Consider the following 26,468-nt stretch of genomic DNA (forward strand, 5'->3'; position numbering starts at 1 on the left):
CCTGCCATTGTGTTGGGGGTAGTTATGCAATGGCTTGCTGCGCTGCTACGAGGCACACAGAAGTTTGCCCATCTCGCACCGCCAGTCTGCCTATCTCGGTTCAGCTCGGTGGCGTTTTCCATTGGGACCCCTAGTGTCAACTCAGTGACACAACGTCGACTGAGTGACAGACGGGGAACGTCTCGGTTACTGACGTAACCTCTGTTCCCTGATGGAGGGAACGAGACGTTGTGTCCCCGCTAGTCACAATACTGAACCATCCGCTGAAAGCGCCGGGTCTTTGGCTCGGCTCCTCAGTGCGATACCTGATGTGTATTTGCAGCGTCACTCCTTTTATACCCTTATGTCCGGGCTCCGCAGGAGCGACCCCTAGTGTCTCGTTCCCTCCATCAGGGAACGGAGGTTACGTAAGTAACCGAGACGTTTTTGTTTTTGTAAATACACTGGTGAGCTCACCTTAAAGGGTTAATTCACCCAAAAATTAAAATTCTCTCATCATTTACTCCCTCTCATACCAGGTCCATACATTGTAAGTATGTATGGACCTGGTCCATACATTGTAAGTGAATGGGTGCTCCAAAATCCCCAAAGTTCACATAAGGGCAACATAAAAGTAATCCAGACAACTCTGGTGGTTAAATCCATATTCTCTGAAGGGATTTGATAGGTGTGTGTGAGAAATAGATCAATATTGATGTCCTTTTTACTATAAATTCACCACCCTTCTCAGCCAATTTCCACTTTTAATTTCACTCTCTCATTCTCCTTCTGTTTTTGGTGATTCACATCCATCATGCATTTCACCCCCTAATGGGCAGGTAGGAGAATTTATGACAATGACTTAAATATTGATCTGTTTCTCACCCACACCTATCATATCCTTTCTGAACACATGGATACCACTATTAAATACCATTGGCGTAATGGATTACTTTTATGTTGTGGATTTTGGAAAAATATTCTTCTACATATCTTAATTTGTGTTCTGCAGAAGAAAGTCATACACATCTGGGAATTTTATTTTTTGGGTGAACTATCCCTTTAAACTGATGAAACTTTAAACTTTTTCAAAGACTATTATTTGAATAGACATCAAAGACTCTATTTATTTTTCTATCATTTGAAGTGTTGTGTGTATATATAATATATAGTATATATTACAATTAAACTAGTGTTTGTAATTGATCTTTGTTGTCTCTCTTTTGCACACGTCTCTTATTAGTGTAACACAGTCGATTAGGCATCGGTACAGTGTAACAACAACTCTACCACGTGATGCCATAAGTCCATATCGCGATGCAAGATGTCCACAGTGTGACGCAAAAAGTCTACCACATGACATAAGAAGTCTACTGCAAGATGTAAGAAGTCTACTGTGTGAAATACAAGTCTACAGCATTATATAAGAATTTTATGTAAGACGAAGTCTATAAGTGTTTGAGCCAATCTAAAGTTCTCAAGGAACTGATGCAATTTATCCACACCATTTTTGCTCAACATCCACCAATTTCTAACCGAATAAAGGCAATTTCCAACAAATTACATTAAACATGTCATCAAATAGAAAGGCAGTTGATCGTGTTAATAATAGATTTAGTATCTTCACCAGAAAGGATAATTTGGCAGTTAATTCATCCATTTAATATGTGAAATTGGCTATATTCTTTATCAATTAATGTCAATGTTCCTGAGACTGCAGCTAGTAACCAAAAGGTGTACCTTAAACATTTGCTTGACCTTCTGTCTGGGCAGGTTGACGTTGAGCTTATGCAGGAGCTGTAGGACTTCACTGATGCTGAGACAGCCATCTCCATTCTTATCAGCCTCTGTGAAGGTCTGCTTAAGCCAAGTGATGGGTAGAGTTAAGGGTCTATGAACACTGAGCAGAACATCCACTAATAACAAGAGAAAACAACAAGCCTGATATACTGTTTCATGATGTGAAGTTGAGCACCATTAAATATGTGGTTTGGTGTTTCTGTCATCAAGCAGACAAGGATTCAATGGCTAAAGGCCCAGGTATATTATATTTTTGCGTGTTCCGGATCACCTCGCGCCTGGTCGACCGCCTTTGTGAGTAACCTATACTCTTCAGACCGCAAACAAATACGAATATGTTTGACGCATGCCCACTACAACAACTTTGTGATACTCTTTTAGTACAGTCAATGATTGGCACATGCACCGACGATGCACAGAGACGATGACTGTGTCCGTGAAAATCTGGCTGGCGCACAGTCAGGCTGCGCTAACTGAATTATGATGAAATGTATGTCATAAAAATTGTGAGCGATCAGCAATGCGGATGCGCTAAGTATACTTTTGCCTTAAGAGTGAAGTTAAAACAATTGTATGAAATTATTTGACTGTAACTGGCTACGTTCACGTATGGGTAGCTAACTACTTAAAAAAAAAAGTTTAGCTTGACGATTGCTAGCTACTTTTCAGTAGGCTAGATAAGAGTAGTAAATTATCTTTTCAAAAGGTAGCTTGACTGTAGCTAACTACTTTTTTAAAACGGTAGCTTGACTGCAGCTAAATACATTTAAAAAAGGGTAGCTTGACTGTAGCTAACTACTTTTAAGAAATTGGTAGTTTGGCTGTAGCTTATCTAGTTTAAATTACAAGCAGCTTTATTTTGGCAAGCTACGATAGCTTTCCCAAAACTGAAAGTAACAAAATCTGTTACTTCCAACATATTTCTATTTCCTAATCCACTTTCTGCTTCCTAAGCATCATCTTTATTGTAATCTTATACAGCTTCTGTGATGGGAGTTCCATTAAGAAGGATATTGGTCACGGGTGCGCTGTCGTTTGGCCAGACTGTCTTCATCGCTGATTCCCGCCATAAGGTACTTAAGGCCCGTTATCCAGGTGCGAGATTCTTCTCCTGTACCTGACACCAGATCAAGAGATTCCATGTGCTCGCCATAGTAGATGCTGAAGCAGCAGTTGGGGTCAAAGCTTCCATCAGCATACCGCTGGAAAATCTCTGACTGCTTCCCCTCACACACTTCCCGAATGGAGTCGATCGAGACTGAGAGGAAAAAAAAACACTGTAATGGAATTGAGCATTTAAAGATAGTGATTATACAGTATTTGGCACTTTCCATGAACAATTCACAAAACGAGACCTATCTTTTTAAACAAATGGCCAGTCAATAAAAATATAATTTGAGGTTTTTATTTTCTATTAATTTTAAATGAAGTCATTTTTTTATACCTAGTTACCAAAATCTGGGACATGTCTAACTACTGTTAAAGACCCTTTGATCTTGCAATTTTCTTAAAAGATTTACTTAAAATAACTTTGGTATCAGGGTTGAATTGTTAACACTGATGAATTCTATCAAAACTACAATTTGAGTAAAAATTAAGAAAACAGAATTTTTATTTACTTGTCTTACTGCCATGCTGTAGAAAGGTTTTTTTTTTGGTTATCAAAATTTGTTAATAATTAAAATACCTTTTTACTACACTGGATTGAATATCAATACAACAGACCATGTCAGTACACATCGCTGTAAAATTTTAACACTGAATACAGTCCAAGGAGGTGAGGTGGAACAGGCCAAAATCTCAATTTAAAGGGGTGGGGGATACAATTAGGTTAATTTTATGTTAGATAATAGTATCTGATAGTTCTGACAACTAAAAACACATGATTTTTGCTTATAATGCTTTGCCAAAAAAAAAAGTAATTGGACACCAAAGTATACCGTATACATTTATGCTGTTGTGGTGTTCATTGGCATCCTACTTTCCATCAAGGAGCAATTTTCTGAAAAAGACATTATGTTGCACCAAATTTCCAATGCTACAAATATAAGTAATGAAATCTCTCAAAAATAGACAATGTAAATAAGAAGACCAGATGGCTCTTAAATTAAACACTCTACAATGCCAGTCTGGATCACTTAGAAGCATTTAATGAATCAATTAGTGCTCCTCAAAACCGGCTCCTGATAGAAACCATAAACAAAAAGAGTGGTATTAGATTTCCCACACTAAAATACAAAACATTCAAACAACTCAGAGTGACATCATATTCAACACATGCCAACACAACGTGGGATTCAGTTAAAAAAGATGTATTTGTTATTTATAAACTGTGTGATCCTCATAATATATGGTATATTATGGACATAAGTTGTAATTAAAAATATTGTCCTGACTACTTTCATAACCTCCATTCCCTGATGGAGGGATCGACAGGTTGTGTCGATGTAGTGACACTAGGGGTTGCACTTGGGAGCCCCAAACACCTCTGATCTTTGAGAAAAGGCTGTTGTAAATTGGCGAGTGGAATTTGCATAACACTTCCCTGGACATACGGGTATAAAAGGAGCTGGCTCGCAACCATTTATTCAGGTTTTGTGCTGAGGAGCGGAGACAAGGTCCCGGCCATTTCAGCGAGTAGTTCAGTGTTGTGGCAGGACGGACACAATGTCTCTTTCCCTCCATCAGGGAACAGAGGTTACAAAAGTAACCAGGATGTTCACTATCTGTCACTCATTTGACGTTGTGTCGAAGTAGTGTACGAAATGCCTCATAGCCAACGCAACCGGCTGTCACGTAACTTCCCCCGAATTCTCATACTGTTCATAGAAACCTTGGGCATATATCTCGGTCGGGGCCTCAGGACTATGTGAGAGTATTCGTGACTGAACTCCAGGCATGTGTAGCTGACAGAGAATGTCTGCAGGTCCCCTACCCTCTTGATGGATGTGATGAGGGTAGTGTTTAAAGAGACCACCTTCAGCTCAACTGATTCCAGGGGCTCAAACGGGGCTCCCCACAGGCCCCGCAGAACCACGGAGAGATCCAATGAGGGAATGAGGCGTGGTCTGGGAGGATTCAACCTCCCCGCGGCTCTAAGGAACCTGATGATCAGGTCGTGCTTCCCAAGATACTTACAGTCAACTGCATCGTGGTGCGCAGCCACAGCGTCCACGTGCACCTACTAGGTGGCGGGGGACAGCCGCCCCTCCAGCCTCTCCTGCAGGAAGGGAAGCACTGACCCGACTGTGCATCTCCGGTGGTCTTCACGTCAGAAAGAACACCACTTAGCGAACAGACACCACTTTAAGGCATACAGGCGCCTCGTAGAGGGCGCCCTAGCCTGAGTGATCGTGTCTACCATCAAGGGTGGTGAAAAAAATCTCGCCAAAATTCCACTCGCCAATTCCCATTGGCCTTTTTTCAAAAATCAGAGGGATTTGGGGCTCCCAAGTGTGACCCCTAGTGTAACTAAATCGACACAAAGTCGAGTGACAGATAAGGAACATTGTCATAAAAACATCAAACCAAGTGGAATCTGCAAACAAATTTTGTAATATTTAGCAACTGGTGACAAGGTGATTTTTGTTTTGGACATATCAAGTCAGGTCCCCTCAAGTTCACACAGGTGTCATAACAGAGTAACCACAAGTGTAGTAAACCACATTATCTATGGACATGTTCCACTAACGTTTGACAACCAGAAAGTGTCACATTTTAATTTTGAACAGTCTAATGATTTTTTTAGATGATCAAATCTAACAAACTTTAAATGTTTTGCTTTAAGTTTTTACAATATTTATTTTAAATAAATGCTGCAAGTTTTTAAAATGTTGTTAGGTTTGCTTTGTTGTAATGGCATTCATACTTTTTTAAGTATGGCTTAAGTGTCGAAATACTTTTTGGGGGAACTGTACCTGTATATGGAATAAATTCTTGTTTATTATTTGGTTAACTACCAATAATAAAACACTTTTTATCAAGTTAACAGTAGCACTAGATAAAATTATAGCTTTATATTTATTCAATGTAAAATGAGCATGAGTGATGTATTGCTTAATATAAAGAAGCACTGTGAAAAAATCTTGAGTCAATTAAAAAAAATACTGTTGCCTGTCTGCCTTAAGATTTTGAGTAAACTTAACAAAATAAATCATGATGAACTGACATATCATTAGAGTGGACTTAACAAACAATGTCAAGACATTGAGACAACTAAATAATCCATTGACAAAACTGTTTATTTTAAGTTGTTACAAATAACCTTAATATTCTTGCAGCCGGGGTTACCCAGGATGCATTGCAGCACACACAGTTTTGATGTTTTATGTTCTGACTATTTAACTCTAAATGCTACATTTAAATCAGTTCAATTTGCTAATGGTTTCTATGAATAGTTGGGTATCCATTATGGCATGTGCTTGCATTTCTTTGTTTTATATGCTCACCATTTAGGAGTAAAATAGCACAAGAAGTTAGGTAGCTACATTCTGTTTGTTGACATAAAGTGAAATAAGCTTTAAAGAGTTAATTTCTAATTGATTGCTTCAGGCGATATATGCTTTGATCTGTTTATACTATCACTACATATGTTTAATGAGCTTGACTTATATGTCAACAAATCCCAGCAATTTTAACGTATGTAGAGGAGACTGTCTTCATATGCAACACCAGAATGTGCAAAAACAACAGCATACTGTATATAAGGTCAGCCAACAACAAAACCGCTTGTTTAAACAACTTTTTGGGGACCATTTGTGATATTGTCTAATATGTTTTTTCTTGTACAGTAGTGTAAAATTATTTTTTATAAAGGTGATTCGGCTCTATTCACGAAAATAATGACACAAGTGCAAAATCTAAATCTTAATGATCTTAATTATTTATTTCTATTAGATTTGGGGTATAATTTGACTGACATGTTCTTCAGTTTTCATGAGATTCACCCATGGAGATTTGAGTTTGTGAGTGACAGGCGTTTTCCGCTGTATAACGGAATAAAATATGCCATCTGCATGCGATTTCCAGTGAGAGACCACTAGGCTGCTAAATAATGCAGGATACAGTGGCAACAAACACTGAGATGGTCTTGTTGTATGCTGTCTACACAGGGGAGACTGGGGCTAGTTGTCACATGGGGAAGCTGTCACAAGGGCTATATCTATAACTGTGATGATGAGGGAAGACAGACAAGAGTGCGGATCCAAACACGGGCTTTATTAGGATAAGGACAGAAATAAACAAACACTAGAACAAAGCAAAGTCCACGATGGGAAAACAGGCAGGAGCATGAGAACAGCAGGGGAACCTTGGACGGACAACAGGGTAACCATGAACGAGTAGACAGACTGACAGGGAACACGGACAGAGAGCGTTTAAGCAGACATCGGAACTGATACACGGAAACATTATACTGACATTAACGAACGACAACCACAGAACAAACAGACAGGGCTTAAATACACAGACAGAGAACAAAGGAACCAATGAGCAAACAAAACCAATGCTAGATTAACGAAGACAGGTGATAATAAAATAGACGACAGGTGCGGACAATAACGCTGTGACAGCGGTGATGAGGAGTGAGGACGAAGGGAAGTGTAGTTCTAACAGAGACAGTGAAACACAGGCGGGCAACAAGGAAGACATGACAGGGAGCGTGTTCGGTGAAACGGAAAACACGGGACGGACAACAAAGAAGAGTGACATGGGACGCGACTGGCGAGAGTGAAACGGAAAACGCGGGGCGGACCACAATGAAAAGTGACATAAACGTGACAGTGAAAACAGAGAACGCAGGGATCGTAACATAGCCCCCCCTCAAAAGGACCGGATTCCAGATGGTCTAAACAAACTTAAAAAACAAAAACACAAAATGTTCCAGGCAAGGGGGGCTAGAAGAGGGGGAGAAAAGACAGACCAAAAGGGGCACAAGGGACACAGGGGCAGATCAAGGAGGCACAGGGGCAATTAGGCAGTCCATGGGGGTACAAGGGGCAGACAGGCAGACTCTGGGGGTGTGTGAAGGGAACCGGGTCAGGTGGTCTGGGGGGCGTCCACTGGGTAGGGACAGGTTGAGGAGGCCAGGGAGGTATTGACCGGGCAAGGACAGGTTTAGGTGGTCTGGGAGGCGGCCACAATAGGTGGACAGGTTTGGATAGCCCGGAAGTTGGCCACGAGACAGGGACAGGTTTAGGTGGCCCAGAAGTTGGCCACGAGACAGGGACAGGTTTAGGTGGCCTGGGAGTTGACCACGAGACAGGGACAGGTTTAGGTGGCCTGGGAGTTGGCCACGGGGCAGGGACCGGTTCAGGAGGCCTGGGAGGAGGACACAGGTCAGGAACAGGGTCAGGGGCCCTGGGAGGAGGCCCTAGGGCGGGAGCAGGGTCAGGAGGCCTGGGAGGAGGCCACAGGACAGGGACTGGGTCAGGGGCCCTGGGAGAAGGCCACAGGTCAGGAACAGGGTCAGGGGCCCTGGGAGGAGACCACAGGACAGGGGCCGGGTCAGGAGGCCTGGGAGGTGGCCACGGGACAGAGGCCGGTTTAGATGGCCCGGGGGCTGGCCACTTGGCAAGGGCCGGTTCAGGGGACCTGGGAGGTGGCCACAGGACAGGTCGAGGAGGCCTGGGAGACGGCCACAAGACGGGGACGAGTCTAGGAGGCCTGGGAGGCGGCCACGGGACAGAGGCTGGTTTAGATGGCCCGGGGGCTGGCCACTTGGCAAGGGCCGGTTCAGGGGACCTGGGAGGTGGCCACAGGACAGGGACAGGTCGAGGAGGCCTGGGAGACAGCCACAAGACGGGGACGAGTCTAGGAGGCCTGGGAGGCGGCCTTCGGACAATAACGCTATGACAGCGGTGATGAGGAGTGAGGACGAAGGGAAGTGTAGTTCTAACAGAGACAGTGAAACACAGGCGGGCAACAAGGAAGACATGACAGGGAGCGTGTTCGGTGAAACGGAAAACACGGGACGGACAACAAAGAAGAGTGATATGGGATGCGACTGGCGAGAGTGAAACGGAAAACGCGGGGCGGACCACAATGAAAGGTGACATAAACGTGACAGTGAAAACAGAGAACGCAGGGATCGTAACAATAACTATAAAAACAAAAGTCAAAAGTCCATAGGTACAAATGTGTGTTTTTTTCTGGCAGATGTTTTGCATGTTAGTTTCAAACACTTAGTTCAATTAGAATTGTTTTTGGAATTTTATTCTCCAAACTAAAATTCCAAGATCATAATATTTTGGGAATAACTTTTTGGTAAACAAGTGAACATAATAAAACCTCACTGACTCACATTGCAATTAGATAATGAGGGTACATTTTTACCGAAAGGTTGTTAATCATGTTCTCAACACATATATACATTCATAAATATCACATCTTGGCAAACTGTCACATTTTTATTTGGGCTCAGTTATCACATGTGTGCTAAATATTATACAGTCAGGCCCATAAATATTGGGACATCGACAAAATTCTAATCTGGCTCTATACACCACCACAATGGATTTGAAATGAAATGAACAAGATGTGGTTTAACTGCAGACTTTCAGCTTTAATTTGAGGGTATTTATATCCAAATCAGGTGAACGGTGTAGGAATTACAACAGTTTGTATATGTGCCTCCCACTTTTTAAGGGACCAAAAGTAATGGGACAGATTAAAAATCATAAATCAAACTTTCACTTTTTAATACTTGGTTGCAAATCCTTTGCAGTCAATTACAGCCTGAAGTCTGGAACGCATAGACATCACTAGACGCCGGGTTTCATCCCTGGTGATGCTCTGTCAGGCCTCTACCTCAACTGTCTTCAGTTCCTGCTTGTTCTTGGGGCATTTTCCCTTCAGTTTTGTCTTCAGCAAGTGAAATGCATGCTCAATCGGATTCAGGTCAGGTGATTGACTTGGCCATTGCATAACATTCCACTTCTTTCCCTTAAAGAGTCTTTGGTTGCTTTCGTAGTATGCTTCGGGTCATTGTCCATCTGTACTGTGAAGCGCCGTCCAATGAGTTCTGAAGCATTTGGGTGAATATGAGCAGATAATATTGCCCGAAACACTTCAGAATTCATCCTGCTGCTTTTGTCAGCAGTCACATCATCAATAAATACAAGAGAACCACTTCCATTGGCAGCCATACATGCCCACGCCATGACACTACCACCACCATGCTTCACTGATGAGGTGGTATGCTTTGGATCATGAGCAGTTCCTTTCCTTCTCCATACTCTTCTCTTCCCATCACTCTGGTACAAGTTGATCTTTGTCTCATCTGTCCATAGGATGTTGTTCCAGAACTGTGAAGGCTTTTTTAGATGTTGTTTGGCAAACTCTAATCTGGCCTTCCTGTTTTTGAGGCTCACCAATGGTTTACATCTTGTGGTGAACCCTCTGTATTCACTCTGGTGAAGTCTTCTCTTGATTGTTGACTTTGACACACATACACCTACCTCCTGGAGAGTTTTCTTGATCTGGCCAACTGTTGTGAAGGGTGTTTTCTTCACCAGGGAAAGAATTCTTCGGTCATCCACCACAGTTGTTTTCCCTGGTCTTCCGGTTCTTTTAGTGTTGCTGAGCTCACCGGTGCATTCTTTCTTTTTAAGAATGTTCCAAACAGTTGATTTGGCCACACCTAATATTTTTGCTATCTCTCTGATGGGTTTGTTTTGATTTTTCAGCCTAATGATGGCTTGCTTCACTGATAGCGACAGCTCTTTGGATCTCATATTGAGAGTTGACAGCAACAGATTCCAAATGCAAATAGCACACTTGAAATGAACTCTGAACCTTTTATCTGCTCCTTGTAAATGGGATAATGAGGGAATAACACACACCTGGCCATGGAACAGCTGAGCAGCCAATTGTCCCATTACTTTTGGTCCCTTAAAAAGTGGGAGGCACATATACAATCTGTTGTAATTCCTACACCGTTCACCTGATTTGGATGTAAATACCCACAAATTAAAGCTGAAAGTCTGCAGTTTAAGCACATCTTGTTCGTTTCATTTCAAATCCATTGTGGTGGTGTATAGAGCCAAAAAGATTAGAATTGTGTTGATGTCCCAATATTTATTGACCTGACTGCAGATGTATACATTATTATTTACAATATTTGTTGGCCATAACAATGGTTTGATATTATTGAACGTGTGTTCAATAAAATGTGTCTTTTTTTCTAGCCAATAACAGTAATTTGGTGTCTTCAGTGTCATTAAATCAAATAGATTCTAACTTCCCTAATGAATCTCACACACAACTTGTTGAGAAAGGATCACCTCGTGTACGTGTGTGTGTATGTGTGTGCTCAATGAACGACTGAAATCTTCCTAGGTAAGAGCGTTGAATAATTGAGTGAACTTAAGAAGCTGATTAATACCCTGGGCTGCGGTGGGATGTCGGGGCTCCAACTTTATCCCCCCATGAGACACAATGAGCTCTGTCATTTAGACATGAATCAGCAGCAGCGCTACTGAAGTGTATGTTTCCCTGCAAGGTGTAAAGTCAATAGCTTATGAAAGCTGAAAACATTCTAAGGCAATCGAGACAGCGAGACGTTCTTAGATTGCATTGCATATATTGCTGTCAAATTATATTTATAACATGAAACTAACAGTAACAGACTTAAAAATCATTGATTGAGATTTCAAGAGATTTAAAAAATCTCAATATGAGTTCAAACATTTCTCATCAAATTCTTCCAAGACCAAATCATCCGGCCAATGCTATCCACATCTAATTTGTCTAACATAGTTACAATTATACTTAAAAAATGTGTTTATCCAAAGATGAGATCTGTAGTATTTGCTCATTTCCAAATCAACTCAAAAGAACATAGAGTTGCTGTTTTTAACATCAGTCATAAGAATGAGTATGCTGCCTGTGACACTTACTTTTGGCTTTCTCATTTTTTCTGGAGGGCCTCCAGCGGATGCAGGACTTGTGTTCGTCCAAGTAGAAGAAGCGCACCAGCCCTTTAGATCCTCCACGCAGTTTCACCATTTGAGTGCCAGTCTGCATGGAACTCATGCATCTCTCCACTAACACAAGACAAGAAGAGAAAGAGAGATGTCATTTCAAGTATATCTAAATAAAAAAACTGCATTCATACCAAAATGCATGGCCGTTTACAGCTATAAGCAGTATTGGTGGCTGCTTAGGGCCCCGTGCAACCAGGGGGCCCTGCAAAGCAAGTTATTTTTTTGTTTTATTTTTTTAATACTAAAAGCGAGTAAGACTCAGGCGGCTGTTCTGGCTCATCTAGGCCCCCTTGTGGCCCGAATGGGAAGGGAGAAATTCGGATGAGCAATAATGCACACAAGCCATTCTTTCCCCTTTTGTCACTCACTTGAAGTTGTGTCGATGAAGTGACACTAGGGGTCGATCTTGAGAGCCCGAAACACCTTCAGATCTTTGAGAAAAGGCCAATGAGAATTGGCGAGTTGAATTTGCATGCCACTCCCCCCGAAATACAGGTAAAAAGTGAGGCCAGCTGGCAAGTTCATTCCGATTTTTTCTTCGGAGCCAAGTGGTCGCATTACAGCAAGCTGAAGTCGTCTCCTCATTCATTCACCTTCTCTCTGGATCTACGGTGCTTTCCAGCTGTCTCTCTCCACTCTGCTGCAGACTACACCCCTGGGCACTTCTACAGCGCTTTGGGAAGAATTTATTTTCTCTAAAAGAGTTGTGCACAGTGACGTTGAACGTCTTTTTATAGAAGCGTCTTTTTAACGATGCCATTCCGTCTCTGCAGTTCCTGAATGTGGTCGTTACCTCTCCGCCTCTGAAGTTCATGAACACTGCCTCACATGTCTGGGCCAATGTCATGTTGAGGAAGCGTTCGTGGATGGTTCTTACTGCGAGAACATGACCATGGCCACTTTACGAGCGCGGCTCTCCTTCTTCAGAGGGAGAGCCTCTTTAGCCTCTCCCCTTCCCGGCCCTCATACCTACGGGTATGACACTGACGTGGTTGATGCTGGAGACATTTCACAGGCTTCACTGATACGGGCAGCCCACCCCACATCGCTCTCGCTGGCCTCTGTCCACCTCTGGGATGAGACAGGCAGCTCGCCTCAGTGTCAGCCTAATGTCTCTCCCGGAGCCAGAGATCTGGTTGAGATGTTGGTCACTGCATCAGAGGGCGTTCTAGCAGTGTCGGATGCTGAAGACTCAGCCACCTTTGTGTGTGGAAGCCCGGTTTGAGGCAGACGCTGAACTCACTGCCATGCTCTCCCGGGCTGCCACGAGTGTCGGACTTGAGTGGTACCCTCTGCCCACCCCTGATCACTTGCGGCTTGATGACTGGTTTCTCGGGTTGGTGCACCCCCCTCCAGTTCCATTCTCTCCGGAGGTGCATGACGAGCTGACGCGGTTGTGGAGGGAACCTTTTGCTGCCTGGACGCGATCCTTCAGCTCATCCGCCCTCACTACCCTTGACAGTGGGGCGGCCGAGGGTTATGCCATGATTGTCCAGGTGTATAAGGCGATCGTGGCACACCTGGCAGAATCGGCTGACACTCCCTTTCTGAACCTGTAGGACGATGTCTTCTCTGGCATCGAAAGCCTACAGCGCTGCCACTCAGATATTGAAACAATATCTCGTTCCCTCCATCAGAGAACAGATGTTATGACAGTACCTGAGACAATTGGTTAAACGTTGAAGGTGCGATTTCCATTGAAAATAGTTATTTAAGTTTTTTCTCCCCCCTTTTCGAAATGCACAACCTGGTCGAGATGAGGGATGCAGACAAAGCACGGTTCCTAAATGCCCCCATCTCCCAGGCCGGCCTCTTCAGCGACACCATCGAGGACTTTACCACCCAGCAGTCTTCAGCGGTGAAGCAACAGACAGAGGCCACACAGCACATCTTGCCCCCGCAGGAGAGCGACGCACCCCGCTTCTCGGCCGCCCACCAAGACCCCTTAAAGGGATCCCAAGTGTCCCTGAGACAGGTCACCTGAGGAAGGAGCTGAATGCAGGAACCCAGGAGCTAGTGTACCGACCACTCCCTCCCCCTGTGGAGGGCCAGGAGGTAAATCTTTTGTGCCATTCTTTTCTGTTCGCCGCACCCCACACGGGTTGTGGTACCCACATTGTCAAGAAAAGAGCCTCTCTCAGGTTAGATCGCCGGCATTCTCAGTCACCACCCCCACTCCCGTCTCATGTCACAACTCGCCTGTCGTCTCCTCCTCTGGAGTCAGCGGCGGCTCAGGTCGCTGCAAGCCACTCACATTCTGGGCAACCTCAACCTCACAGCAGATGCTCTGTCATGGCAGGTAACGCTCACAGGACAGTGGAGACTCCACCCTCAGGTGGTCCAGCTGATTTGGAGTCGATTCAGCAAGGCACAGGTAAACCTGTTCGCCTCTCAGGAATCCTCCCACTGCCCACTCTGGTATGCCTTGACAGGAGCTCCCCTCGGCACAGACGCGCTGGCAAATGGCTGGTCCAGAGGGCTGCGCAAATATGCGTTCCCCCCAGTGAGATTAGTTGCACATGTTCTGTGCAAGGCCAGGGAGGATGAGGAGCAGGTCACCCTCATGGCTCCATACCATCCCACACAGACCTGGTTCCTCGTCCTCACACTCCTCGCAACAGCTCCCTGGTGAATGCCCCTGACAAAGGACCTTCTTTCTCAGGGACGGGGCACCCTCTGGCACCGACGCCCCTGGAATCTCCATTTCTGGTCCCTGGAAGGGACGCAGTGGACTTAACTGGTATACTGCCCGCTGTGGTTAACATGATCACTCAGGCCAGAGCCCCTTCTACAAGGCAGCTCTGCTACCTGAACTGGCGTATCTTCGCTGAGCTGCACAGTCGGGTCAGTGCTTTCCTTCCTGCAAGAGAAGTTGGATGGGCAGCTGTCCCCCTCCACTCCACTCAAGGTTTATGTAGCTGTTATAGCAGCACACCTCAACGTGGTTCAATGTAAGTCCCTCGGTAAGCACAAACTGATCATCAGGTTCCTGAGAGGTGCCAGGAGGCTGAACCCTCCTAGACCACGCCTCTTTCCCTCATGGGACCTTTCCGTGGTCCTTTCAGGGCTACGGAGAGCCCCCTGCGAGCCCCTCGAGTCAGTTGAGTTAAAAGCAGTCTCTCCTGACCGTGCTCACTTCCATCAAGAGGGTCGGGGACCTGCAAGCTTTCTCTGTCAGTGAAGAGTCCCTAGAATTCAGTCCAGAAAACTCTCAAGTGATCCTGAGACCCCGACTGGGCTATGTTCCCAAGGTTCTCATGACCCCCTTCAGGGATCAAGTGGTGAGCCTTCAAGCACTGCCCCCGGAGGAGGCAGACCCAGCCTTATCATTGGAGTGTCCGGTGCGTGCTTTGCGCATCTATTTGGATCGCACGCAGAGCTTTAGGTGCTCTGAGCAGCTCTTTGTCTGCTTTGGTGGACAGCAGAAAGGGAACGCTGTCTCCAAACAAAGGCTTGCCCACTGGATTGTGGATGCCATAGCGTTGGCCTACCAGGTCCATTCAGGGCCATTGACACAACGTCGAGTGAGTGACAGAAAGGGAACATCTCGGTTACTGTCGTAACCTCCGTTCCCTGATGGAGGGAACAAGACATTGTGTCCCTCTTGCCACAGACAGAACTTTACCGCTGTAACGGCCGGAAACTTGTCTCGGCTCCTCAGTGAAAAACCTTAATGAACTTGCCTGCTGGCCTCCCTTTTATACCTGTATGTCGGGGGGAGTGGCATGCAAATTCAACTTGCCAGTTCTCATTGGCCTTTTGTAAAGATCTGAAGGTGTTTCGGGCTCTCAAGACCTAGTGTCACTTCATTGAAACAATATCTTGTTCCCTCCATCAGAGAACAGATGTTATGACAGTACCTGAGACAATTGGTTAAACATTGAAGGTGCGATTTCCATTGAAAATAGTTATTTAAGTTTTTTCTCCCCCCTTTTCGAAATGCACAATTCCCAGTGTGCTCTAAGTCCTCATGGTGGCGTAGTGACTCACCTCAATCCTGGTGGTGGAGGACGAATCTCAGTTGCCTCCACGTCTGAGACTGTCAATCCACACATCTTATTACGTGGCTTGTTGTGCGCGTTACCACGGAGACATAGCGTGTGTGGAGGCTTCACGCTATTCTCCTCGGCATCCACGCACAACTCACCATGCTCCCCACCTAGAGCGAGAACCACATTATAGCTACAACAAGGCGGTTACCCCATGTTACTCTACCTTCCTTAGCAACCGGGCCAATTTGGTTAATTAGTAAACCTGGCTGGAGTCACTCAGCATGCCCTGGAATCGAACTTGCAACTTCAGGGGTGGTAGTCAGCGTCTTTACTTGCGGAGTTACCCAAGATCCCGCAAATATTTATTTAATTTTATTCATAATCATTTACTGTTAATTTGTATAGTTATTTATTGTAATTTTTTGCTTTTTGTGTAGTTAATTGATTGTCATTTTAAGTCAATATATCCAAATTAGTTGAAGAATGTATTATGGTATCGATTTGGGGGGGTTGTGGTTTGGGGCCTCAAAGTAGGATTTCGCTTAGTACCCCAATATGCTCAGAAAAGGCCCTACAAAAGGGCAAATAAAAAGATTTGTCATATTATGCAAAACTGTCATGAGAAATACAACTGTTTGATAGCAATGACTTAGATCTCTTTCCACCCCAAACCAAATAAATTTTATGATGCTCCACTGCAGGGTCATTTCACGACGTGGCTTTCCTGAGCCACTTGATTTTAATTGTGTTAAAAGATCTAAATAATGCACGACTAATTTACTCATTAACACATTCAGTTAATGAAACAAAACAAAATAATGTGTAAGTGTTGGATTCTGCAATTTTTGTGGATAACACACATAGCTGAATATATAGCTTACAGTATGTAAACTGTATAAAGACTTCTGTAGTAGTGTTGTTTACTTGTCTCACTCACACCTCTCTCTTCTCAAAGAGAGAAACCACTTGTCTCACAATTATAAAATAACAAACACAGACTGTATATTTCTCAAACTGCATAACAACCTGACTATCATATACAGTATGGGAAGCAGCATAATAGTTGAAGCAGGTCATTCAAGTTAATCTCCTTAAGCTTAATCGCCAAAAGTAAAAGTTTAAGGTTAAACATTTAGCTTTTCTCAAGTTTAAAGTGATAACTTTGACAGCATTAGTAAAGAATAAAGAATTGAATAAATAAAGCTATTGAACAGAAATGTTGTTTTCCAAAATTCCTGTCTGACAGCCACTTGTTTTTCACAAATTATCAGTTAATTTATTTATACTGTAGTAAAAATGCATGTTATTTATAGTAAAAATGCACAATGTTCAGGCCTAGCACCAAAGTACACTTAATTTTGATATTATTACTACTATATAGTAGTTAAATGTGAAAATGATCTGTATGTAAATGCATGTGTTTGATACACTTTTTTCAGGGATGTGCAGGAGCTGGGGTGCCGGATGTTTTTCACTTATAAAATGGGGGTCCCTTGCGAAAAAGGCTGGAAAACACTGCTGGAAAATTATTATAAAGAAGAAGAAAAAAAAAGATCCAACTCTTACCAAGCACGAATTTGCGGCAAACCTATTTTTAGCATTTCACACGTCTGAGGTTAAGTTGCCTGCTTCAAAGAATATTAGTTGTAAACCCCACCTGAGAATTCTTCACCATTTATCTATGTACATGTGTACTTCCCAGAGGACTGAAGCATCCATCACAATATCTGACAGCCCTCTGAATCAGCCCTCTGTTCAATGCGCCCGGCAATCATTACCGTGACCTTTATGAACTTGATCGAAATCCAATACATTTAATTTTCAAACATCCCCCTTTTTATATTCCCTCACAACACAAGCACTGTAGTTTGGCAAGTTTGAGTGATTCTCTCTTCATATGGTGCACTTATAAAATCAAATTATTGCTGGGAACAGTCTTGACACAAGGCTGTAAAATTATCAACCTGTCTGGAAGTGAATTTTCTTAACTACCAGAAGACGCTGAATGAAATGATCAAGCAGAGCTACAACAAACAACACTCCACGCCACAACAACCCAGTTCACTCTTCTGCTTACATAAAAAGTGTGGTACCATGGTACAGTGATGTGCTGAATGATTATCATTTACATGCACCATGCATTACTTAAAAAAAATACCATAGTACTACCATGATGCATGTCCAAAAAACCATGGTAATACCATGGCATGTACCAAAACAAAACAAAACAGAAAAATACAAATAAATAAATACACAAACTAAATTATCATGATAAATGTCCAAAATATGGTATTAACATTGCACCATGTCAAAAAATCATGGAACTACTATAGTACATTTCCAAAACGTATGACACTGCAATGTTAAAATATCAAAATCGCCATGGTAGTACCATGGTACATGTACAAAAACATGGTATTATCTTGCTCCATGTCCAATAAACATGGAATTACAATTGTACTATGACCCAAAACACTATTGTACCATGGAACCATGTCTAAAAAAAATGACAATGCTATTGTAGGTGTTACATGATCTAAAAAATATGGTAATACCATGATTCATGTCCAAAAAAACATGGCATTACCATGACATGTGTCATGAATGACGGTGAAGGTAGACACGGGACGGGATCTAAATGCAGCAAGGTTTTATTAAAAATAAAAGGCAACACAGAAGAATACCAACAAAAGAAACATCCACGATGGGAAAAGGTAAACAAAACACGAAAGGCAAACAAAGGGTTAACTTAACACGGAAAGCAAACACGGGGATAACTGTGGTGAAAACAACGATGGAAACACGGGAAACAGGCATCCACATACAACAAAGACCGACAAGGGAAAGAAGAAACAGACACGGTTAAATACACAAACACAATGAAGACTCAACGAGACACAGGTGAGAACAATGAAGAGTGCAGGCAGTGAGAGGGGCCAGGAATTGTGGGAATTGCAGTTTCACGCTCGGACAGTGAGACTACGGGCGGACAACAGGGAAAACGTGACATGGAATGGGAGCGGTGACAGGTGAAACGGAAAACACGGAGCAGACCAGGAAACATGACATAAACGTGATGGGTGAAAACAGAGAACATAGGACAGACAACACCGGAACGTTACATAATCCCCCCTCAAAAGGACCGGATTCCAGACGGTCTTAAGAGACAGGAGGGAAAAACCAACAGGAATAAACAGATGTACAGGGCGAGAGGGGCTAGAAGGGAGGAAAAACAAACAGACCAAAGGGGACACAAGGCACACAAAGACAAAGTAAGGAGGTACACGGAACAATTAGGCAGTCCACGGGGGCAAGAAGGGAAATGAGACAGTCCACGGGGGCACAAGGGGCAGACCGGAAGACCAGGGAGGCCGAGAGGGCAGGTAAGCAGTCTCTGGGGGTGTGTGAAGGGAACCGGGTCAGGTGGCCTGGGGTTGAAGGGAACCGGGTCAGGTGGCCTGGGGGGCGTCCACCGGGTAGGGACAGGTTTAGGAGGCCAGGGAGGTTTCGACCGGGCAAGGACAGGTTTGGGTGGCCCGGGAGCTGGCCGAAAGGCAAGGGCCGGTTCAGGGGGCCTGGGTGGTGGCCACAGGACAGAGGCCGGTTCAGATGGCCCGGGAGCTGGCCACTTGGCAAGGGCCGGTTCAGGGGACCTGGGAGGTGGCCACAGGACAGGGACAGGTCGAGGAGGCCTGGGAGACGACCACCGGACAGGGACAGGTCCAGGACTCCTGGGAGGCGGCCTCAGGACAGGGACAGGTCTAGGAGATCTGGGAGGTGGCCGCAGAACAGGGGCCAGTTCAGGGGACCTGGGATGTGGCTCCAGGACAGGGACAGGCTTAGGTGACCTAGGCGGTGGCCATAGGGCTAGAGCTGATTCAAGGGGCCTGGGAGGAAGAGTGGCCACTAGGGGAGCTGGCGGAGCCAAGGAGGACTTCTGAGACGGAGCAGACGAAGACTTGGGTGGTGGCGCCGAAGGAGGCACAGGCAAGGCCGTAGGAGACCCTGGGGGCGGAGCTGCAAGGGGCTCTGGGGACGAAGCTGGGGGAGGCTCTGGGGGCTCAGGAGGCGGATCTGAGGGAGGCTCTGGGGCCTCAGGAGGCGGAGCAGAGCGAGGCTCAGGAGGCAGAGCAGAGGGAGGCTCAGGAGGCGGAGCCGTGGGAGGCTCAGGAGGCAGAGTCGAGGGAGGTGGCGCCGTAGGAGGCTCTAGAGGCGAAGCTCTGGAAGGCTCTGGAGGCAGAGCCGAGGGAGGTGGCGCCGTAGGAGGCTTTAAAGGCGGAGGCCTGGAAGGCTCTGGGTGACCTGAGAGGCGGAGCCCTGGAAGGCTCAAGAGGCTTGAGAGGCAAAGCCCTGGAAGGCTCGAGTGACTTGAGAGGTGGAGCCCTGGAAGGCTCGGGAAGCTCTAGAGGCGGAGCTCTGGAAAGCTCGAGAGGCGGAGCTCTGGGAAGCTCGAGAGGTGGAGCTCTGGGAAGCTCGAGAATTTGAATCAGACACAGATGCAGTAAAAATCTGTGTGACTCCACTCTCGTTAATGTGTGCTTGACCACAACCCTTCTGTGTGACGCTCGCTGAACTGCCACCATTTTTAAAGAGACAGTAGCATTTTAGAACTTGTTATTCAAATGAGTTGAAAATCATTGTTAAAACTTGTATTTTGTATCCATTGTTTCAAAAACTGACAGCTCATATTATATTTTATATATGCAATTTCATGACATAATATTAATTGCTAATATTGCTAATTAATAGAATGTAGTATTTTTACATTTTTAAATAGCTAAAATTGTATTGTAATAATTATTAAAATAATGATTTATGAAAAATACATAAATATATAAATAAATATTTGTAAATAATTATTATTAATATGTCCCTTGCACACTATAGAGGAGCTTAAATATATGAGAAAATCTTATTATTTGAACTTTTAGATTGTGCATTAGAGAACTTTTTTTGCATTTTGCCAAAAAAACAAAATTCTTCAAAATAAACAATTTTCTTTGTCATTTCAGTGTTATTATATCAAATCGAGTATATATTGAATCGTCAACCTCTTATTATACATTATACCGAATCGTGAGATAACCATTTCGTCCTACCCTTACGAATTAGGCATTGTTTTAGGCTATTGTTGTGGCTAATGCAGCCTTTTGAAAACCTTGCCACACAGTATTTTAATGTGATTAATGTTGTAACATTTATTACAATAATGTTAATAACAAATTATGAGTCCTTGTCAAAAGCCTTCTCAAAAGTGTGTGCCGCCTGTGTTTCAGAAAGGGAGTTTCTATTTTGGGAAGAAAGATTCTCTTTTCATGATTCTGTTGATTCTCAATTGATTAAATTAAATCCCGATCCCACCATTCTTTTTCCTGTTGAATGGCCGCTTCACTTGGTAGTAAGTCACATTGTGGAATTAAGATTGGTTGTGAAAGTTTTTTTCATATTGACATTAAATCAGTACTGACTGTGAATGCTTTTACTTAAAAAGGTTCTCCTATATATCAACCTGATTAACACAATCCAATCCTAACTGAAACCATTTTTAAGAATGTCGATAATCCACACTAATATATAACTCACAATCATTTCAATCACCCTTTTGCCCTTGGATAAGAGACTTTACCCTAGTTTGCCCTGCAATTAGTGTAGTGTCATTTTGGCTAAAGTGTTCACATAAGCGTACATACCAATCACTCAAACCTGGATTTAGTGATCAGCTAAAATCTTTTAATATTACATCCTGTCTGATGGTATGGCCAATAAAAAGCAGCCCCAGATAAGCTCTGCTATATTAATTCAGCATTATTACTAAGAGATGTAGACACTATTGTGAACACATCAGTGATTATTATATAATAGTCTCTCTGCTCATCTGCTGTTTATGTAACAGCGATCTGTTCTCTGAAGAAACTGCTTTTAGACAGCCTGATATGCTACTGTCTTAAGTGTTACTTCACACATTTGCTGTTCATAAGTGCATAAATAATGGAGAACAAGAGCCTGCAGACTCGTCTTTTTTCCGGAACTCAGTTTGGTCGATTGGAGTAAGGTCTACTATGTTGTATTTTTAGTTATTTTCATTGCACCATTATGACACTTACAAAAAATTACTTAAAGATACCATGGCAGTATCATGTTTTTGGATAGGTACCATGATAATTTCATGTTTTGGACACCTACATTATTATCACCATGTTTTATTAGACATGGTACTATTGTAATTTCATATGTGTTGGACATGTACCATGGTTAGTCCATGTTTTTGGTGGGTACATGGTACTGTAGTAATACCATGTTTTGATGTACGTATCATGGCAATACCACTTTGGACACATGTTGTAACATTCCGGTGTTGTCTGTCCTATGTTCTCTGTTTTCACCCATCACATTTATGTCATGTTTCCTGGTCTGCTCCGTGTTTTCCGTTTCACCTGTCACCGCTCCCATTCCATGTCACGTTTTCCCTGTTGTCCGCCCGTAGTCTCACTGTCCGAGCGTGAAACTGCAATTCCCACAATTCCTGGCCCCTCTCACTGCCTGCACTCTTCATTGTTCTCACCTGTGTCTCATTGAGTCTTCATTGTGTTTGTGTATTTAACCGTGTCTGTTTCTCCTTTCCCTTGTCGGTCTTTGTTGTATGTGGATGCCTGTTTCCCGTGTTTCCATCGTTGTTTTCACCACAGTTATCCCCGTGTTTGCCTTCTGTGTTAAGTTAACCCTTTGTTTGCCTTTCGGGTTTTGTGTACCTTTTCCCATCGTGGATGTTTCTTTTGTTGGTATTCTTTTGTGTTGCCTTTTATTTTTAATAAAACCTTGCTGCATTTAGATCCTGTCCCGTGTCTACCTTCACCGTCATTCGTGACAGAAAGACCGACCGCAAATATGAATCTAGCAGCGGTTTTCACCACACTGGCCCAGGCAAACTTTCCCATTCGCAAGACTCACGTACTCCCTCCACGTGTGCTCTCCAAATTCTGGCGCTTCCCGACACTGGGCTGATGATAACCCGCCCAGGTAGATGAGCTTCAGGGAAGCGTCGTCGAACCCGGTGTGGATGGCAACCGTGGAGAAGAGCCGTGAGTACTTGCTAGCCACGGTGAGCGAGCCTGAGTCCTCGACCGTCCCCGAGCCAGTGCCTGTAGCCTCGACCGTCCCTGAGCCAGCGCCTGTAGCCTCAAGCGTCTCTGAGCCAGTGCCTGTAGCCTCGACCGTCCCTGAGCCAGCGCCTGTAGCCTCGACCGTCCCTGAGCCAGCGCCTGTAGCCTCGACCGTCCCTGAGCCAGCGCCTGTAGCCTCGACCGACCCTGAGCCAGCGCCTGTACCCTCGACCGTCCCTGAGCCAGCGCCTGTGGCCTCGACCGTCCCTGAGCCAGCGCCCGTAGCCTCGACCGTCCAAGAGCCAGCACCTATAGCCATGACCGTCCAAGAGCCAGCGCCAGCAGCCATGACCGTCCCAGGGCCAACGCCAGTAGCCAGGACCGTCCAAGAGCCAGCGCCAGCAGCCATGACCGTCCCAGGGCCAACGCCAGTAGCCAGGACCGTCCAACAGCCAGCGCCCCTCGAACCTTCTAGGGCTCTGCTTCCCGAGCCTCCCAGGGCTCCTCCTCTCGAGCTTCCCAGAGCTCCGCCTAATGTTTCTTTTCTCTTTTTGATCAACGACTGACTGAAAACAACAAAAAGGATTTTTAAAGATACATTATTCAATGAAAGTGGAGTGAGTGGAATTTATCTTTGGATGGACACACATTAAACGGAAGAAATGTTCTGTTTTCAATTCAAGCACTTTTAAGCACTTTCAACAAAACACTGCATTTAAGACTTGGGTGCAGGCAGGCAGACCTAGAAATGGTCCAATCCTTGAGTATAAAAAGCTTACCAGCGCTAAACTAAAATATGCCATCCGTTACATTGGTAAACATGAACAAACTATGAGAGCAAATTCAATGGCTGAGAAATTAAGGGTTAAGGATGTCAATGGCTTTTGGAAGGAGGTGAGAGCCCTGAACAGGGCCAATACATTGCTTCCATTTGTCATGGAGGGAGAGTCTGGGGTTGATACTATTGCTGAGATGTGGAGGCAACACTACTCTGCCTTATTTAACTGTGTTAAAAGTGACCCCTACAGAGTGATAAATATTGCTAACAGCAGTCCTGAGATAATCACTTGCAGTGAAGTCTGCCAGGCTGTAGCACATCTATCTGACAAGAAAGCATGTGGGTTAGACCACATTACTGCAGAACACCTTAAGTTTGCTAGTCCTAACGTGGCAGTACTGCTTGCCATTTGTTTTTCTGGATTCATGACCCATGGTCTACTACCTGAATCTATGCTGTCTGTTACTCTTTTGCCTGTCGTCAAGGACAAGGCTGGCAAGATTGGGAGCTTAAATAATTATAGGCCAATAGCCCTAGCCAGTGTGATATCTAAAGTACTGGAGAGGATTTTACTTGATCGTCTAGGTCCATTTATTGGTACCACTGATAATCAATTTGGCTTTAAAGCTAAATTTGGTACTGATTTGTGTATCTGTGCTTTGAAGGAGGCAACACAGGTACATAAGGCAGAACTCTTCCATGATTATTGGGTTTATTGATGCTTCTGAAGCCTTTGACAGAGTCAATCATTATAAGCTATTTGAAAAAATTAGCCAAAGGGGTGCTCCTGACAGCATTATAAGAATCCTGGCTTACTGGTATGTCAACCAGAGTATGCAGGTTAAATGGGGTAACACAGTATCTGCCTCATTTGGGGTGAGTAATGGGGTACGTCAGGGGGGGCTACTTTCACCAGCTCTCTTCAAACTTTACATGGATGAGTTATCCAACCAATTATCAAGATGCAAAACAGGTTGTATAATTGGTAACACCTTGGTTAATCATTTTATGTATGATGATGATTTCGCCATTTTCTCTCCTAGCAGCTACTGGTTTTCAGCAGCTACTGAATATCTGCTCTGAGTATGGGGTGAAATTTGATGTGCTGTATAATGCCAAAAAGAGTGCTGTGATAATATGTAGGACAAAAGTGGATAAAGATCTTTGTTTTCCAGACTTTTATCTGTCAGGACAAGTGATGACTGTTTGTAATAAAATTAAATACCTGGGTCATTATATTACAGATCAGTTATCTGATGATGAGGATATATACAGGCAGCGTCGCATATTATATGCCCAAGCTAACATGCTGGTAAGAAAATTCCACAGGTGCACGGATGACGTCAAAATTGGCCTGTTGAAAGCATATTGCACTCCTTTGTATACTGCTCCTTTGTGGTCTAAGTTTAAAAAGGCTAGTATGCAGAAGCTTAAGGTTGCTTATAATGACTGTATGAGGACACTGCTCAACAAACCCAGGTGCTCTAGTGCAAGTGACCTGTTCTGTAATGCAGGGGTCTGCACTTTTCAGGCATTACTGAGGAGACTTACCTACAAATTCATTTGTCGCCTGAATGACTCCCAGAACAGCATTGTGATGTTGCTAGTAAATGCTAGGTTTAGTGCAATACGATACCAATCATCACTATGGAAAGGCTGGTATAAGTGTCTTTATAGAAATGCCGTATTTTAGCTTTTTTTTTTTTATTTTGTTCTCTTTTATCTTTGTATCTTCTTATCTTTTTTTATATATATGTTTTGATTTATGTATTGTTGCATGTTATGTCCGTGCCTTCTGAATGGACTAAGAGTCTGTAAATAAAGGTTGATGATGATGACTGCAATTTTCCAGGTGTTCCAGATCTTACATTTCTAAAAGCAAAATTCAAGCACTTTAAGGATGTAGTGTATGACAGGTTTTTTTTTTTATTTATGACCACATGGACCGAAAACAATGTTGCAAATTTAAAAATATCAAATTGTGCTTTAATATGTTTAGTCATTTTTTTTTGGTACTTCGAAATTCGATGTATATTTTCTATTCCCTACCTAGGGTCTATTCAGATTTCATATTGTTGTGATCTGATTTTTTTTTTTTTGATAAGAAGAGGACCTAAGATACTGCAAAGAACCAGTGAAAAACCTTTATTCTTAAGAATATTGAATGGAACCTGAAGCTCGAGTTAAACCTTTAGATAAAATGTAGCTGTATTTTACAAACTCTCAATAAAGTTCTACTAAAGAGCTCAATGCACCATGAATTCAGCCTGTGTTTCTTTCCTTGATACAGAGGTCTTTTCAAATTGATCTGATCCTCATTGCTGAGTACACAGCAGGATACTCAGAATCAATAGGGGTTAAGCCCAACTGCTTTTGATTGCATGAACAGCAGATGCCACAAAAAAATGGAATGCGTTTGTAAATGTATCCCATGTTGTTAAAAGCAGCCTAATGGCATTTCCCATGTGGTACCTCATCAAAACCCCTCCTTTAGTGGGTCTGAAAGGGTTGCTATGGAAACCAGGTTCATGGTTAATGTGTTGAGAAACCTGAATGGAAATTTGAAAGCAAAAAACACATTCAGGTGATGTGACTAGTCACGTAGACTTGTGTATCCAGGTCTTTCACTAAATATCATAAAGTCTGGTCTACATTGCAGCATATTCTGCCCAAGAACTTAGACAGGAGGAGGCCACATGATTGCCCTATAAAGTGACCAACTACAGTCTGTTTTGTTTTTACATGTCATATAGGGACAGGTTTATGTGAGATGATACCACAATTGCAAAGAAAACATCTAAATAGCGAAAAATTTGTGTTTTCTTTGGAATCACAA

At 43.6% G+C, this 26,468-nt stretch overlaps 1 protein-coding gene across 3 annotated transcripts in view; it reads right to left on the reverse strand.

The window, feature by feature from the left end:
* The window catches only part of plch2a (phospholipase C, eta 2a), a 240,627-nt gene that overhangs the window by 75,405 nt on the left and 138,754 nt on the right, over window positions 1–26,468 (reverse strand). For all 3 annotated transcript variants that reach the window (XM_052108449.1, XM_052108447.1, XM_052108448.1), the window contains exons 2-4: window positions 11,676–11,822; window positions 2,794–3,037; window positions 1,720–1,849 (exon numbers count right to left, since the gene is read on the reverse strand). In XM_052108449.1, coding sequence (XP_051964409.1) covers window positions 1,720–1,849; window positions 2,794–3,037; window positions 11,676–11,822 — 521 coding nt within the window. The remainder of the gene's footprint in view (window positions 1–1,719; window positions 1,850–2,793; window positions 3,038–11,675; window positions 11,823–26,468) is intronic.

The sequence above is a fragment of the Xyrauchen texanus genome, chromosome 37 (assembly GCF_025860055.1).
Source record: "Xyrauchen texanus isolate HMW12.3.18 chromosome 37, RBS_HiC_50CHRs, whole genome shotgun sequence".
Lineage (NCBI taxonomy): Eukaryota > Metazoa > Chordata > Actinopteri > Cypriniformes > Catostomidae > Xyrauchen > Xyrauchen texanus.